Consider the following 12,439-nt stretch of genomic DNA (forward strand, 5'->3'; position numbering starts at 1 on the left):
TTTCACATTCCTGACATGACTAGTGAATAAAAGTTTTGTAACTCTGGACTTACCGAGTTCATCGATCTGTTTCAATAGTTCAACGGCATCAAGTCCCACAGAGAATTTCACAAAAACTTGCACAAAGGGGTTCCTTAAAGTATTCTAACAAATAACAATAGGGAATCAGTTTCAGTACAAGAAAACATGTTTAATCATCATCTGTCTAACAGCATCTATAGTGAAAGGAAGTAACAACCACCCGGCATTATCAATGCATCACCTTGCAGTGCTCACATACAAATCCTTAGAAAGGAAGAGAAGGTGTGTGGCTGGTAATGACTAGAAAGGCTGGGTTTTCTTGTTGATAGACACAAATTAGTCAGCATGCTCCTGTGGCCAGATATGACTCTAATTTCAACATTAGGAAATTACATTCAATGTAACAGTCCTTTTACCCACGGGTATGACATCATTTGTTTTTTGATATACTCTATACACCACTGTAGTGGTTCATGGTTGAATTTTGTTCAACTAAAAGAAACTGATACAACTTTTAAAAATTGTGAAGTCTACAGGCACCTGGGTGGCTCAGTCGGTTGAACGACTTCGGCTCAGGTCATGATCTCATGGTTCGTGAGTTCGAACCCCACATGGAGCTCACTGCTGTCAGTGTAGAGCCTGCTTCCAATCCTCTGTCCCCCCTTTCTCTCTTGCCCTTCTCCTGCTGTCTCTCTCTATCAAAAATAAATTTAAAAAATATTTAAAAAATTGTGATGCCTAAATGGAACTTCATATCACAATTGATTGGTGCAAGAGTTCTACTACTTCCTAGCTATGGGCTCTCAGCAAGCAATCTGCTTTTTCTAGCTTCATGTTACTTTTCTGTAAAGTAGAGATGAATGACTCATCAGAACATTCAAATGTAAATTACTATAATATCATTTATCATTGCAAAAAGCACAATTATGTGAACATGGAAAAATAAACTGACGATAAATCTTTAAATTTCTCTATCTCCATGGAAAGACTGAAAAATTAAAAAAAAAAAACAAACCTCAATGCTTTAACATATAATGATTTTATAGCTATCTTCCAAATTAGGAGACATAGCTTCTACCACTCCAGAAATACAGCCAGGTAACACTTGTTGAGACCTTACTGTGTACTGCACACTGTCTAACAGAATTTAGCTTAATTTTCTCACAGAGTTTTCCAGAACACCTTGAGGTCCCTTAAGGACACAAAATTAATAAGGGCCAAAGGGCCAAAGGGCTGAAGACAAAGAATTCAACGTGATTAGAGAAATGCTTATCTTATGTGTTAATTCACGGCCATGTTTTTATGGGAACCAGACTAAAACTGGTTTTCCCTTTGGAAGACAATCCAGGATCACTCATCATTCTATCCTTCTTACCAATAGCTTCAGTTTTGTTACCATGGAGATAAAAGGTTAAGAATAATATGTATTAACAGAGCATAGATACAACAGAATTAATTCACTAAATCCATAGATGCTGAGGGGTAAGGGCAGGTGACAGCATGTAGACTGATGGCTATCACACAGCTACACACCGTGATAACCCAAGTCCTCTGAAGTCTATTTACCAGGAATTAATTTGTGCATCCTGGAAAAACTGAATTAGAGCATTACTAATAAACAAAGCACTGTGTCTGTTGCAATTCAGAGAAGATCCACTGAGCCATATCTCCATTCTCCCACCACTCCTTTTGCGATCAATCCTGTGATGAGTGACACTATTTTTACATGCTTTCACACATATGATCCTCACAAATCTGTGAAGTGGCTCTCAGTAAATTCATTTTAGAGATTCGTAAACTGTCGATCAAGTGTCTTATGTCATTTGCCTCGGGATTCACATTGGCAAAGCCAGGTGTTATGCCAAAAGCCTTAAATTTCAAAACCTGTGTACATTTGCATAAATAAGTTTTTCCTCAATAATTGAGAATAATGATTTATTTTTGGTCTAGAGCAGAATCAAGTTGCTTCCATTAGCTGATGGTCCCTTTATGGACACAATCACAGAATTTCTTCATAGCAAATTATTGCACTTTGGAACTATTATGCACAGATCATGCCTTTTGTTAATTCACCGCTTTAGCCACAAAACTTTCCTTAGTGAAATGATATGTGTAGGGTTTTTTTTTTTTTTACTCCACAGAAAAAGAGTTAAAGGAAAAAGAGAACAATCTTCCATTTAGGAAAACAGATAGGTCAACAAAGTACTATTAAATGGTCTTTGTTACATAAAACATCCACTTGAACCTGCTTAAAATTAGAACCAAGTTTAATAGCAAATTGTGGGGAAGATGTCTGATGCAAGTTTACTTTTCTTATATTAATTAAGTTATTAAATATCTATTTCAGAAATGTATTTTATATTATAATATAAACTTTATATATTATTTATGATAAAAGCCAGATTGTAATTATAACTATGCGCTGATTGTTAGTCAAAACAAAGACTAAGCGGGGCGCCTGGGTGGCGCAGTCGGTTAAGCGTCCGACTTCAACCAGGTCACGATCTCACGGTCCGTGAGTTCGAGCCCCGCGTCGGGCTCTGGGCTGATGGCTCAGAGCCTGGAGCCTGTTTCCGATTCTGTGTCTCCCTCTCTCTCTGCCCTTCGCCCGTTCATGCTCTGTCTCTCTCTGTCCCAAAAATAAATAAAACGTTGAAAAAAAAAATTAAAAAAAAAAAAAAAACAAAGACTAAGCAAGGCATCTCTGGATATAATTTTTCTGACAAAGTTGTATGAACCAAATCCTTTATTCTATGTTTAACTTCTTGAGCATGTTTTTAAGAAGGACCTTTTTTTTGCAAATATATTTTAGCTCTCCATCAATTTTCCATGGGCCTCTCTCAATACTTTGATATGTAAACCATTCTCTCTTAAAGTTCCTATGTTGCATCCTTCCTGCCAGTTTTCTCTTCTCCAACTGGTAGCTGGTCTGACTCTGCTGCTCCATTGTTAGTTCTCAGTAGCTGTTTGTGATTGGAACATTTGCCCCACATTATTTTCAACATCTTCAGAAAACCCTACATCTTTTGCAAGAATTGCAAATTATACTTTGAACCAGTGCACATTGTATTTGAGTTGCATTGTCAAATCTTTACCCTAGAGTGCTGTATGTTTCAACCAAAGAATTCCCCAAACTGAGCATTCTTCTCCAGAATACTAGTATTTTTAGGAACTCTGGTTCTGTTAAAATAGCAAAAAATAATTTAAAGTGAAGGGACAAATAAAGTAAACACATTCTAAGTAGTTTTTACAGCATTTCATTTTTGGAAAACAAGATTTACATCACTAGTTAGGTCTCAAGTTCAACCTGTAAGATGGCTTATCTCTGAATTACGGATACAGAGAGGATGCACCACAGGAGGTGAGGATGATTAGGAATGTGAGAGATCTGTTATCCTGTCTCAGACTTTCTCTCTGGAGGAGAGGAAATTTAATCTATTGGATACGGATTCCAAGTTACTACAGGCCCATTGCCATAATGAGGATGATTAAAATCTTAAAGAATTATAATTCCTATGAAGAAGAATGACAGAGCTGTCTCCTACCTGGAGCATGGGAATTGTCTGGTTTAACAGGTGGAAGGAATTCATGAAAAGTGGTGAGTTATCCATCCACTCTTGAGATTTCTCTCTTAATTCCGCCAGCTGCCTCAGAGTTACATTAGACTTAAAGACAAAGAAACAAAGACAGATCAGGTCCATCACTATTTCTCCCACATCCCAAAAAGGTATCCTAAGGTTATTTTGTTATACAACTTTAAAGAAACAGTTCTAAAAGGTAGAGCTAGTAAAAAAAAAAATTGTCAGAAATTTCCCACATGGTCAGAAGTTTTTAAATGACAGCTTTTATATAGGGTCAGGATCACTTTTAAAAATTCTGGAAAATGTAGGGTTTGCTTCAGTGTCCACAGTGAATTTACAGTCAAAATGAAAACATGTCTTCTGGAGTTCTCACAAGTTATTCATTTTTTCCAATGACACATTTAACTTGACTACTACAGAAACATCCTAGTTCAAAGATATGAGGAGAATACTCTCATATATTGCTGGTGGAAATGGAGGTGTTACAGCCTTTTTTGGAAAGCAATCTGACAACAGACATTACATAAAATACAGTATTCCTTAATCCCTCAATCCTGAACAATCATTTCATTGAAATAAAAATTCCACTGCATAAATAACATGCATAAGAATATTTGTTGTTATATTATTTCCATTTGCAGAAACAAAAATGAAAACAAAAGGAAACACTGGAGACACAATAAATGCCCAACAACTGAGGATTGGCTGAGTAAATTCTATGGTATGAAAAAGTTTGCAATTTTCTTTTAAATTTTTTTTTTTCAACGTTTATTTATTTTTGGGACAGAGAGAGACAGAGCATGAACGGGGGAGGGGCAGAGAGAGAGGGAGACACAGAATCGGAAACAGGCTCCAGGCTCCGAGCCATCAGCCCAGAGCCCGACGTGGGGCTCGAACTCACGGACCGCGAGATTGTGACCTGGCTGAAGTCGGACGCTTAACCGACTGCGCCACCCAGGCGCCCCAAAAGTTTGCAATTTTCAAGAAGAATGAATTAAACGATGCCAATTGAGTTAGAATTTCCACAAGGTATTGTTGTGTGAGTAAAGTAATACATAGAAAAGTACTATAATGTAACCTCATTTTAATAACGCAAGCAATGACAAAAACCTTGCATATGAATGTATGTATAGTATCATGATCTATAAAGAATTAGAGAAATGTACATAAATGACAAAAAAAACACATCCTTGAATACTAAAAATTATAAGTTACATAAAAGAAAGAATAAGATCAAGAGGAGAGAAAGAGAGGAGGTGAGAGCCAAACAAAAAGGAAAGACAAAAAAATGACTACACTTGGAAAATAAGCAGGTAATGACTTCACTTATGCAAAATTATTAGGAGCACATAGTCAATAAAGAAAATTAAATATTAAAATGCAAACAATAAAAACAAACGTCATCCTAGAAACCAGTGATGAACTCATGTCCATTTTTATATAGACCTACAATAACATTATATTCACCTAAACTATGGTCTAGTGACCAAGTAATGGTAAAGTGGAGATTTTTTCCTTCCACTCTATCATTTTAAAAGTATCAAATTTATAATTCAAATCATGAAAATTGCAACTTTCAAAGTTGCAGGGAAATGTAATTATGATTAAGTTAGGTAGATGATAAGTATAGTGACTATTAATAATGTTGTATTTCTCGATGTCTATCTTTCATATAAACATAACATGTTGAATTGTACAACCTAATGTGAAGCCAATAATTTATAATTTAGGGATTGTTTTTGTTCAAACTAGTTACATAATGCTCTAATATTATTTTTTTCTAGTGCCATTATTTTAACATACTTGAAAATTAGACACTAGTGGTAGAAAAATTTTCTGCTTTTGGAGACAAGCTGAAAAATATGAGATCTTGCTTCAACTAACCTCACTCTCAAGTGTCACCCTGGTTCATTTCTCTTCAAAGGGCTACTAAACAATCTACACTGTTTACACATGTACAGGGCAGAATCTGAGAATTACGAGTTTCAGCAATCCAAGGGTAATACTAGGTAAGATATAAAGAAATCTGAGTCAACTATAGCAGATTTGGAAGCTGACTACTTTAAAAATCATCTTAATACTTTAGATAGAAACTGTGAGTTATAAGGGTCAAACCTTTTCCATTATTGCCTTTGTGATGGGGGTATATGGCGCGTACAAAATTTTCCCCAACAACATAGGTTTCAGGAAAGCCCAAATCACAGGTCCAGCAGGCATATTAATGATGTCTTTATAAAGGGAGAAGCAAAATGGTGCTGGAAGGAAAAAGTGAATAAAATCCATTTAGTATGTGTATGTAAAATCTATTTTCTTATGGTAAATTGACACAGACTATTGTTATTACGCCCACAGATGCATGTCTTATACTTCCTTTATTATTAACAGTTGTGAAGCATCTGGTATCAAAGTAAGAAAGTGTAGTAACAAATCTTTAGGTATGAGAGTTTAACCCAATAAGCAAGACTATGATAAGTGATGGCATTTGCCAAGAGGAGTTAGAAAGGCTTTGAAAAATCACATTTCAGAGTATCTTCCAACCAACACTTAATTTAAAAATATATATGTTAGTATGCAAAAATATGATACTAGGGTAGTACCAGATATATAAGAGTTGTTCAATAAATTTTGAATGAGTAAAGAGATGAATAAATGAGTCAATCCAATTGCACGAATATACTAAACATTCATATATCACTTGGAAGAGCTCAACTGATAGAATTTTGCATCCCAAGTAAACGGTGTTGATGTGCTACTAAGCGTTTATAGTTCTGCTGCATTCACAGAGCTTTTCTACGTGTGAGACTAATTTCTAATTCTCAAAAGTTAAGAAAAATGTTGAGTAAGCAGATTTAAGGCATGTTTTTGCATTATTTACTGGCAAGGACAGTATAGTTGTGATGGACAAGTTCTCAGTGTTGTGACTCAGAAGCTAGACTGCTGAGCTCAACTCATAGCTCTGATACTTCCACGTTGGGCGACCTTGGCCAGTTACTTAAGTCTGTCTGCACCTCAACTCCCCTAAGATGGAGATGCCTACCTTCTAGTTTTGCAACGTGTGGGTCAGTCAATGTGCAAACATGCCTGAAGTGTGGGAAGTGCCGTGTAAGTGCTGGGGAAAATTAATGCCTCATTTATTATGAAAGGTTAAGACACAGTGGACAATGTTGTTAGGAGATGATGTCACTGTGCTAATTTTGAAGTATACTTACTGGTATGTGTGGGGATTCCATATTTGGAAGCAATCTGTTCTTTGCTTAATTTGTAAGTCAAAAAATCCTTGGTGTGGTTGCCTTTTCGCCTTTGAGAAGAGGGCAGCAAGGCAGTTAAATATTCAGTGGTGATCCCCTGGGAACACAATGCTTGGGAGATGGTGCTAAATGATCCTTGGGGTGTGTTCATCCGGTTGCTTCTGTACATTGCCTGGGAGATAAAAATCCACGATTTATTAACATTATGTAGCTATAAATGCTGCTGAGGACAATACAGAAGAAAACCTGGTAATGCTTAGAGTATCCTTATAGCTTCCATAACTCCTTTAAAACACGTATCCTAAATGTAAATGCAGAATGCTGAACCTCGCTAATGTAAGTGGCAACGCTTTTGCCAGACTAGAAGAGTTTCCCTGCAGGTGATTTTTTTGAATGTACTGTATTTGTAGCTGCATGTATTATAACTAATGTCAAATAAAAGTTAATATGACAAAAGGAATTTCCCAAGAAGCACATTACTGGGTGGCTTTCCTACCTGTGTTAACGGAACACTTCTGGGCAGATGCATTTGTTTCAGGGATGACATTTTATCCAGCAGCGGACGTGTGCCGGAAGCCATCTGACTGAGAATCTCTTTTAGCCTCATGAAGAGTTCTATCATCTTTTCTACTGGCTTTTGATCTTCCCTAGGGAAAAACACCTAACAGGAACAGAATAAAAGTAAATGATCTATGTGGAGACATTGGCACCTGCGCTCACTGTTGGTAAGAATCTAAAAAGTTATAATCACTGTGGAAAAAATTTTGGAAGTTTATTAAATAACTTAGATATAAGCTTACCATGCAACCCAGAATTCCATTCCTAAGTATTTATCCAAGCAAAAGGAAAATGCATGTCCACACAAAGATTTGTATGTGAAGGTTCATAGTGGCATTATTCACAAGAGCCAAAAAAAAAAAAAAAAATGGAAACAATCCAAATGAATGGACAAACAAAATGTACACCCTAAAACTAGAATACCATTTGGCAATAAAAAGATACGAAATACCGACACATGTTGCAACATGCGTGAAATTCAAAAACATTATACTAAGTGAAAAAACACACACACACAAAGACCACAAATATATGATTCTGCTTATATAAAATGTCTAAAAAAGGAGAATCTCTGGAGATAGAAAATAGATTAGGGCTGCCTGGGCTAGAGGTCAGAATGAGAAGTGACTGCATATAGACACAAAGTTTCTTTCTGGGGTTGATGGAAGTATTCTAAAATTATGTGGTAGGGGTGCCAGGGTGGCTCAGTCGGTTGAGTGCCCGACTCTTGCTTTTGCCTCAGGTCATGATCTCACAGTTCCTGAGACTGAGCCCCGTGTCAGGCTCTGAACAGATGGAGCAAAGCCTGCTTGGGATTCTCTCCCTCCCTCTCTCTCTCTCTGCCCCTCCCCTGCTCATGCATGCATGCTCTCTCTCTCTCTCTCTCTCAAAATAAATAAATGAACTTTGAAAAAATAAAATAAGATAAAATTATTTTGTGGTAATGGTTGCACAATCATTGAATTGGACACTTCAAATAAGTGAATTTTACGGTACATAAATTATACCTCAATAAAGTTGCCTAAAATAAATGATTTTAAAAGTCATAAAGGCAAATGTCAATTACACAATTCTTCATGTATGCTGTTGCTCAAAGATCATATAATATTATCCTTAAAATCAGAAAAACCCTGTCAAAAAACTCATGTGATTTATCAGGTTTTATCACAATCCCATAAAGCTCTTCTGATGCATGAAGTAATACTGGAAATGCTTTAAAATTTTAAAGTAACTTCATCCTCTGATTCATTTCACCAACAAACTTTGATTGAGTGTCTGCTATGCTCCCAGCATGGGTGAGGTGATGGGTATATTGGGTGGTACACAAACTGACATCATCCCTCCACTCAAGAGGCTTTGGTCTAATAGATATCAAACAAATCAACAGACGAAAGACTGGGGGAATATGAGGGGCTACAGGGAGTTTAGCTAAGAATCAAAAAAGACCTTTCTTTCCGGTATGGCCTTGCAATGGAGAGAAAGAACAAACCAGAGAAAGAATAAGCAGAGGAAGGTTACAGGTAGAGGGAAAGATGTGTGAGGTCCATGAGGAGGGACAGTTCTCGACACGCCCAAGATAGTCAAAGACCACCATTATGAGAACAAGATGCAGTTGGAAAGATATCTTGAAGACACAGATACCTCATTAGCACAGCTATTAATTACAGTCATGTTTTTTTCTAAATTGAAATCAACATTTCAGTTTTTCTTCCAGTGCTACCCAAATTCTTGGCATTCTTACACTGATGTGAAATAAATGGACTAACGATGAGTAATTTTTCGTTATTTTTCTTTGCAACACCTAAAAGAGGTAGGAATGGTCTTCTGTTTGTCAAAGGTACATATTTAACTACTAGACTCAACAAAAAATGTTTGGTTTGGTATCTGTTCTGCAGAGGCATTATAAAATAAGAATTAAAATTTTAGATGAAAAAAAATTAAAAAATAAAATTTGAGATGAACAGAATTAATAATTTCACTTCATATGCATTTGAAGTCATAGTTTACGGAACATAACCATTTGTATAATTACTGGGTATTTGCTGAGTGCCTTTATGGGCCTGGCACTATTCCTGGCATTTGAAGTATTGGGTGGTTCCACATAGCAGCTATGGGCCCAAGGAGATACCATGGAGGAAAGAGAATTTCACAGATGGGAAGGGGGTTTGCAGATTATGGGGATCCTGTAGGATCTGGGGGGTTTACCTGAATAGAATGGGGAGCCACTGGAAGATGATGAGCAGAGGGGTGGCATAATGTCACTTAAGTTTTAAAATGATCACTCTGGCTGTTTAAGAATGGTAGGGAAGGGTAGCAGTGGGGAGGTTACAAGTGTGGAGGCAGGGAGTCCCAGTTAAGAGTCCAGCACAAAAGGGGTGCCTGGATGGCTCAGTTGTTTAAGCGTCCGACTTTGGTTCGGGTCATGATCTCATGGTTTGTGAGTTAAAGCCCCACATGGGTCTCTGTGCTGACAGCTCAGAGCCTAGAGCCTGCTTCAGATTCTGTGTCTCCCTCTCTGTCTCTGCCCCTCCCTTACACATACACTCTCTCTCTCTCTAAAATAAATAAACATTGAAAAAAAAAAAAAAAGAGGCCACCAGAGAAAGATAGGTATGGAAAATGATAATCCAGAACAGGATTACTGATAACTAGTCCTGAAACATTTTCATCCCCTTTTCTATAATGTCTCAACAACATATGTCACCCAAATTGCTTCTGGTTCTTCTTACTGTAAAGAGAAAAACACTTTTTGCAATGTTTTCAATAATATGTAAATATTTTTGATCTAGTATAGATGTGGATGAACATAGATGTTTAATTTTCTTATGTTTATATTTTTCTTTCAGTTTGGTGTTACATAAGTACTTATAAAGCATGCACTTATTGTAAGATGAAGTCATTGCTGACTTTTCTAAGTTCTGATAATGATCCATTTATTTTATTCTACTGCCTAACAGTAGCCTCTTTCTAAATTGATGGAAAAAACACATACAAATTTTTAACACCAAACAAATCTCCACTTTCTTAAAAAATCTGCTTTAATCTTTATTATTCTACCAAATTAATGCTTGTTCACTGTAAAAAAATACACACACACACACACACACACACACACACACATTTGTATCTCATACTTTAGTATAATATATATTAAATTTAATACCTGGTCTTGGATATACAAACTGAGAGTTAATAAGGCAATAATATTAATTTCCCCATTTATAAAATGTGCAAATATGCAGTATATGATCTCTAAGGTTCTATTTAGCTCTAAAATAAAGCTATAATTCCAAAAGCTATATAAATGGATCTTATTCATTAGAGTATCAGAGAGCATACTCATATAATCAAATATTTTTATTCTAAACTGTGAATATAAAATATTTCATCAACAGAAACTTGCCTTGTATGTGAAGTTATAAATGTCCAAGTAGTGCAGAAGGGTGAGTCCAATGAGGTAAGACTGACGGGATCTTTCTGGAACAGACAGGTTGCAGAACTCCTTCATCACATCCTCCATTTTGGAATAGGTCATATTAGCATCACAAGAATGCAACCAGAACACACGAGAAATAATCTGCAAGTTGGAGGAAGAAAAATATTTTAGCTGTGAATCCTTTGAGAGCTAGCTCTTAACATAAAGGTTTTTCTTTACTCTTAGACTTCACTTAAAAATATGATAAATTGTCCTCCAAATAAAAAAAAAATTTTTTTTTCCATTTCAACCACTAATCACCACCAATAAAACTATAGACAGCTCATTGTCCAGTGGAAAGCTTAAGAAACAAGATTGAGAAAAAGAGTCAAAGAAGTGTCTGTGATGATTCTGAGATTTCTCATTTGAACAACTGGCTGAACGATGGTACCAAGAATTGATCTGGAGTTAAGTTTGGGAAAAATACTAGCTTAAGACTCATTTTCCCTATAAAATTTACTTAGTTTATTCAAATTGCATTTCATTTTTAAAATTATTTGAAGTTATAATCTTATATAATAATCTCAAGGTATCTCCATCAAGAGATAAAGGGCAAAGAAAAAAAACACCTAGAATTGGATAATAATATGAATCAACTGTCCTGGACAGTAATGGTGTGTGAAAAGTGAGGCATGAATATGAGAAGACAGAAGTCATCTCTATTGCCATTGAGTTGAAATCAAGAGAAAAGTTTACAAAATTTAAGATTGTTGAGGGGCACCTGGGTAGGTCAGTTAGTTAAGCATCCAACTCTTGATTTCAGCTCAGGTCATGATTTCTCGGTTTGTGAGTTCGTATCCTGCATTGGACTCTGCTTGGGATTCTTGCTCCCTCTCTTTCTGTCCCTCTTCCCCCTCTCAAAATAAACATTAAAAAAAAATTGTTGGAACTTTTATCTCTTTCCTATTGAAAGTAATAAGAATGTATACTCCCCCTTTACATATTTTTGTTTACTAAAATGAACCTGCTCTTCAGAAGCCAAACACATTGATTGCTGAAATTAGATCTTAGGATAAAATGAGCAAAAGGTGAGATCAAAGAGAAAAGGTCAATGAACTACTATTTGATAGAACAAGAGAAAAAAAGGGAAGGCAAAAAAAGGTTTTAATTTTTGTATGAGGGAACCAATGAACAGGACACAAGCAAACCTACATATTTCCCAAAAGCAGTCTTAAAGGCTTTCCACAAACTTTATCCAATATGGGAGAATAGCTGCACTGTGCTTAGAATGACACACTCTGTCACACGTAAGTTCTGAATGGATGTGGCCTTAAGCTCTGCAGTTCTTTCGGAAAATTTCTATGACATTTTCAGACAATGGACTTGGAAAAGGGATAAAAGAAAAGACAGTTCAAGTGGAAAACCCTATTATCAGCCTATGAGGAAATGACATTATTCATTTTCACACCAAAACATCTTTCCTATACCTACAAACTTGCCCAGAGTTCTCCGGATTCTATCTGTTTTACATACTATGCTTTGTCTTGCTTGCGACTCTTAAAAACCAAAGATGAGTATTCGTTTCAACAAACTGTAAATGGTCTGGTGGTTTTTTC

At 36.2% G+C, this 12,439-nt stretch overlaps 1 protein-coding gene across 1 annotated transcript in view; it reads right to left on the reverse strand.

Annotated features, from left to right (window-relative positions):
- Positions 1-12,439, reverse strand: part of ABCA12 (ATP binding cassette subfamily A member 12) — a 188,754-nt gene that overhangs the window by 68,501 nt on the left and 107,814 nt on the right. The window contains exons 15-20 of the mRNA XM_086719559.1: positions 10,812-10,985; positions 7,347-7,511; positions 6,812-7,022; positions 5,718-5,857; positions 3,567-3,686; positions 54-144 (exon numbers count right to left, since the gene is read on the reverse strand). Coding sequence (XP_086575685.1) covers positions 54-144; positions 3,567-3,686; positions 5,718-5,857; positions 6,812-7,022; positions 7,347-7,511; positions 10,812-10,985 — 901 coding nt within the window. The remainder of the gene's footprint in view (positions 1-53; positions 145-3,566; positions 3,687-5,717; positions 5,858-6,811; positions 7,023-7,346; positions 7,512-10,811; positions 10,986-12,439) is intronic.

The sequence above is a fragment of the Puma concolor genome, chromosome C1 (genome assembly GCF_028749965.1).
Source record: "Puma concolor isolate L17-30 chromosome C1, mPumCon1.1.hap2, whole genome shotgun sequence".
Lineage (NCBI taxonomy): Eukaryota > Metazoa > Chordata > Mammalia > Carnivora > Felidae > Puma > Puma concolor.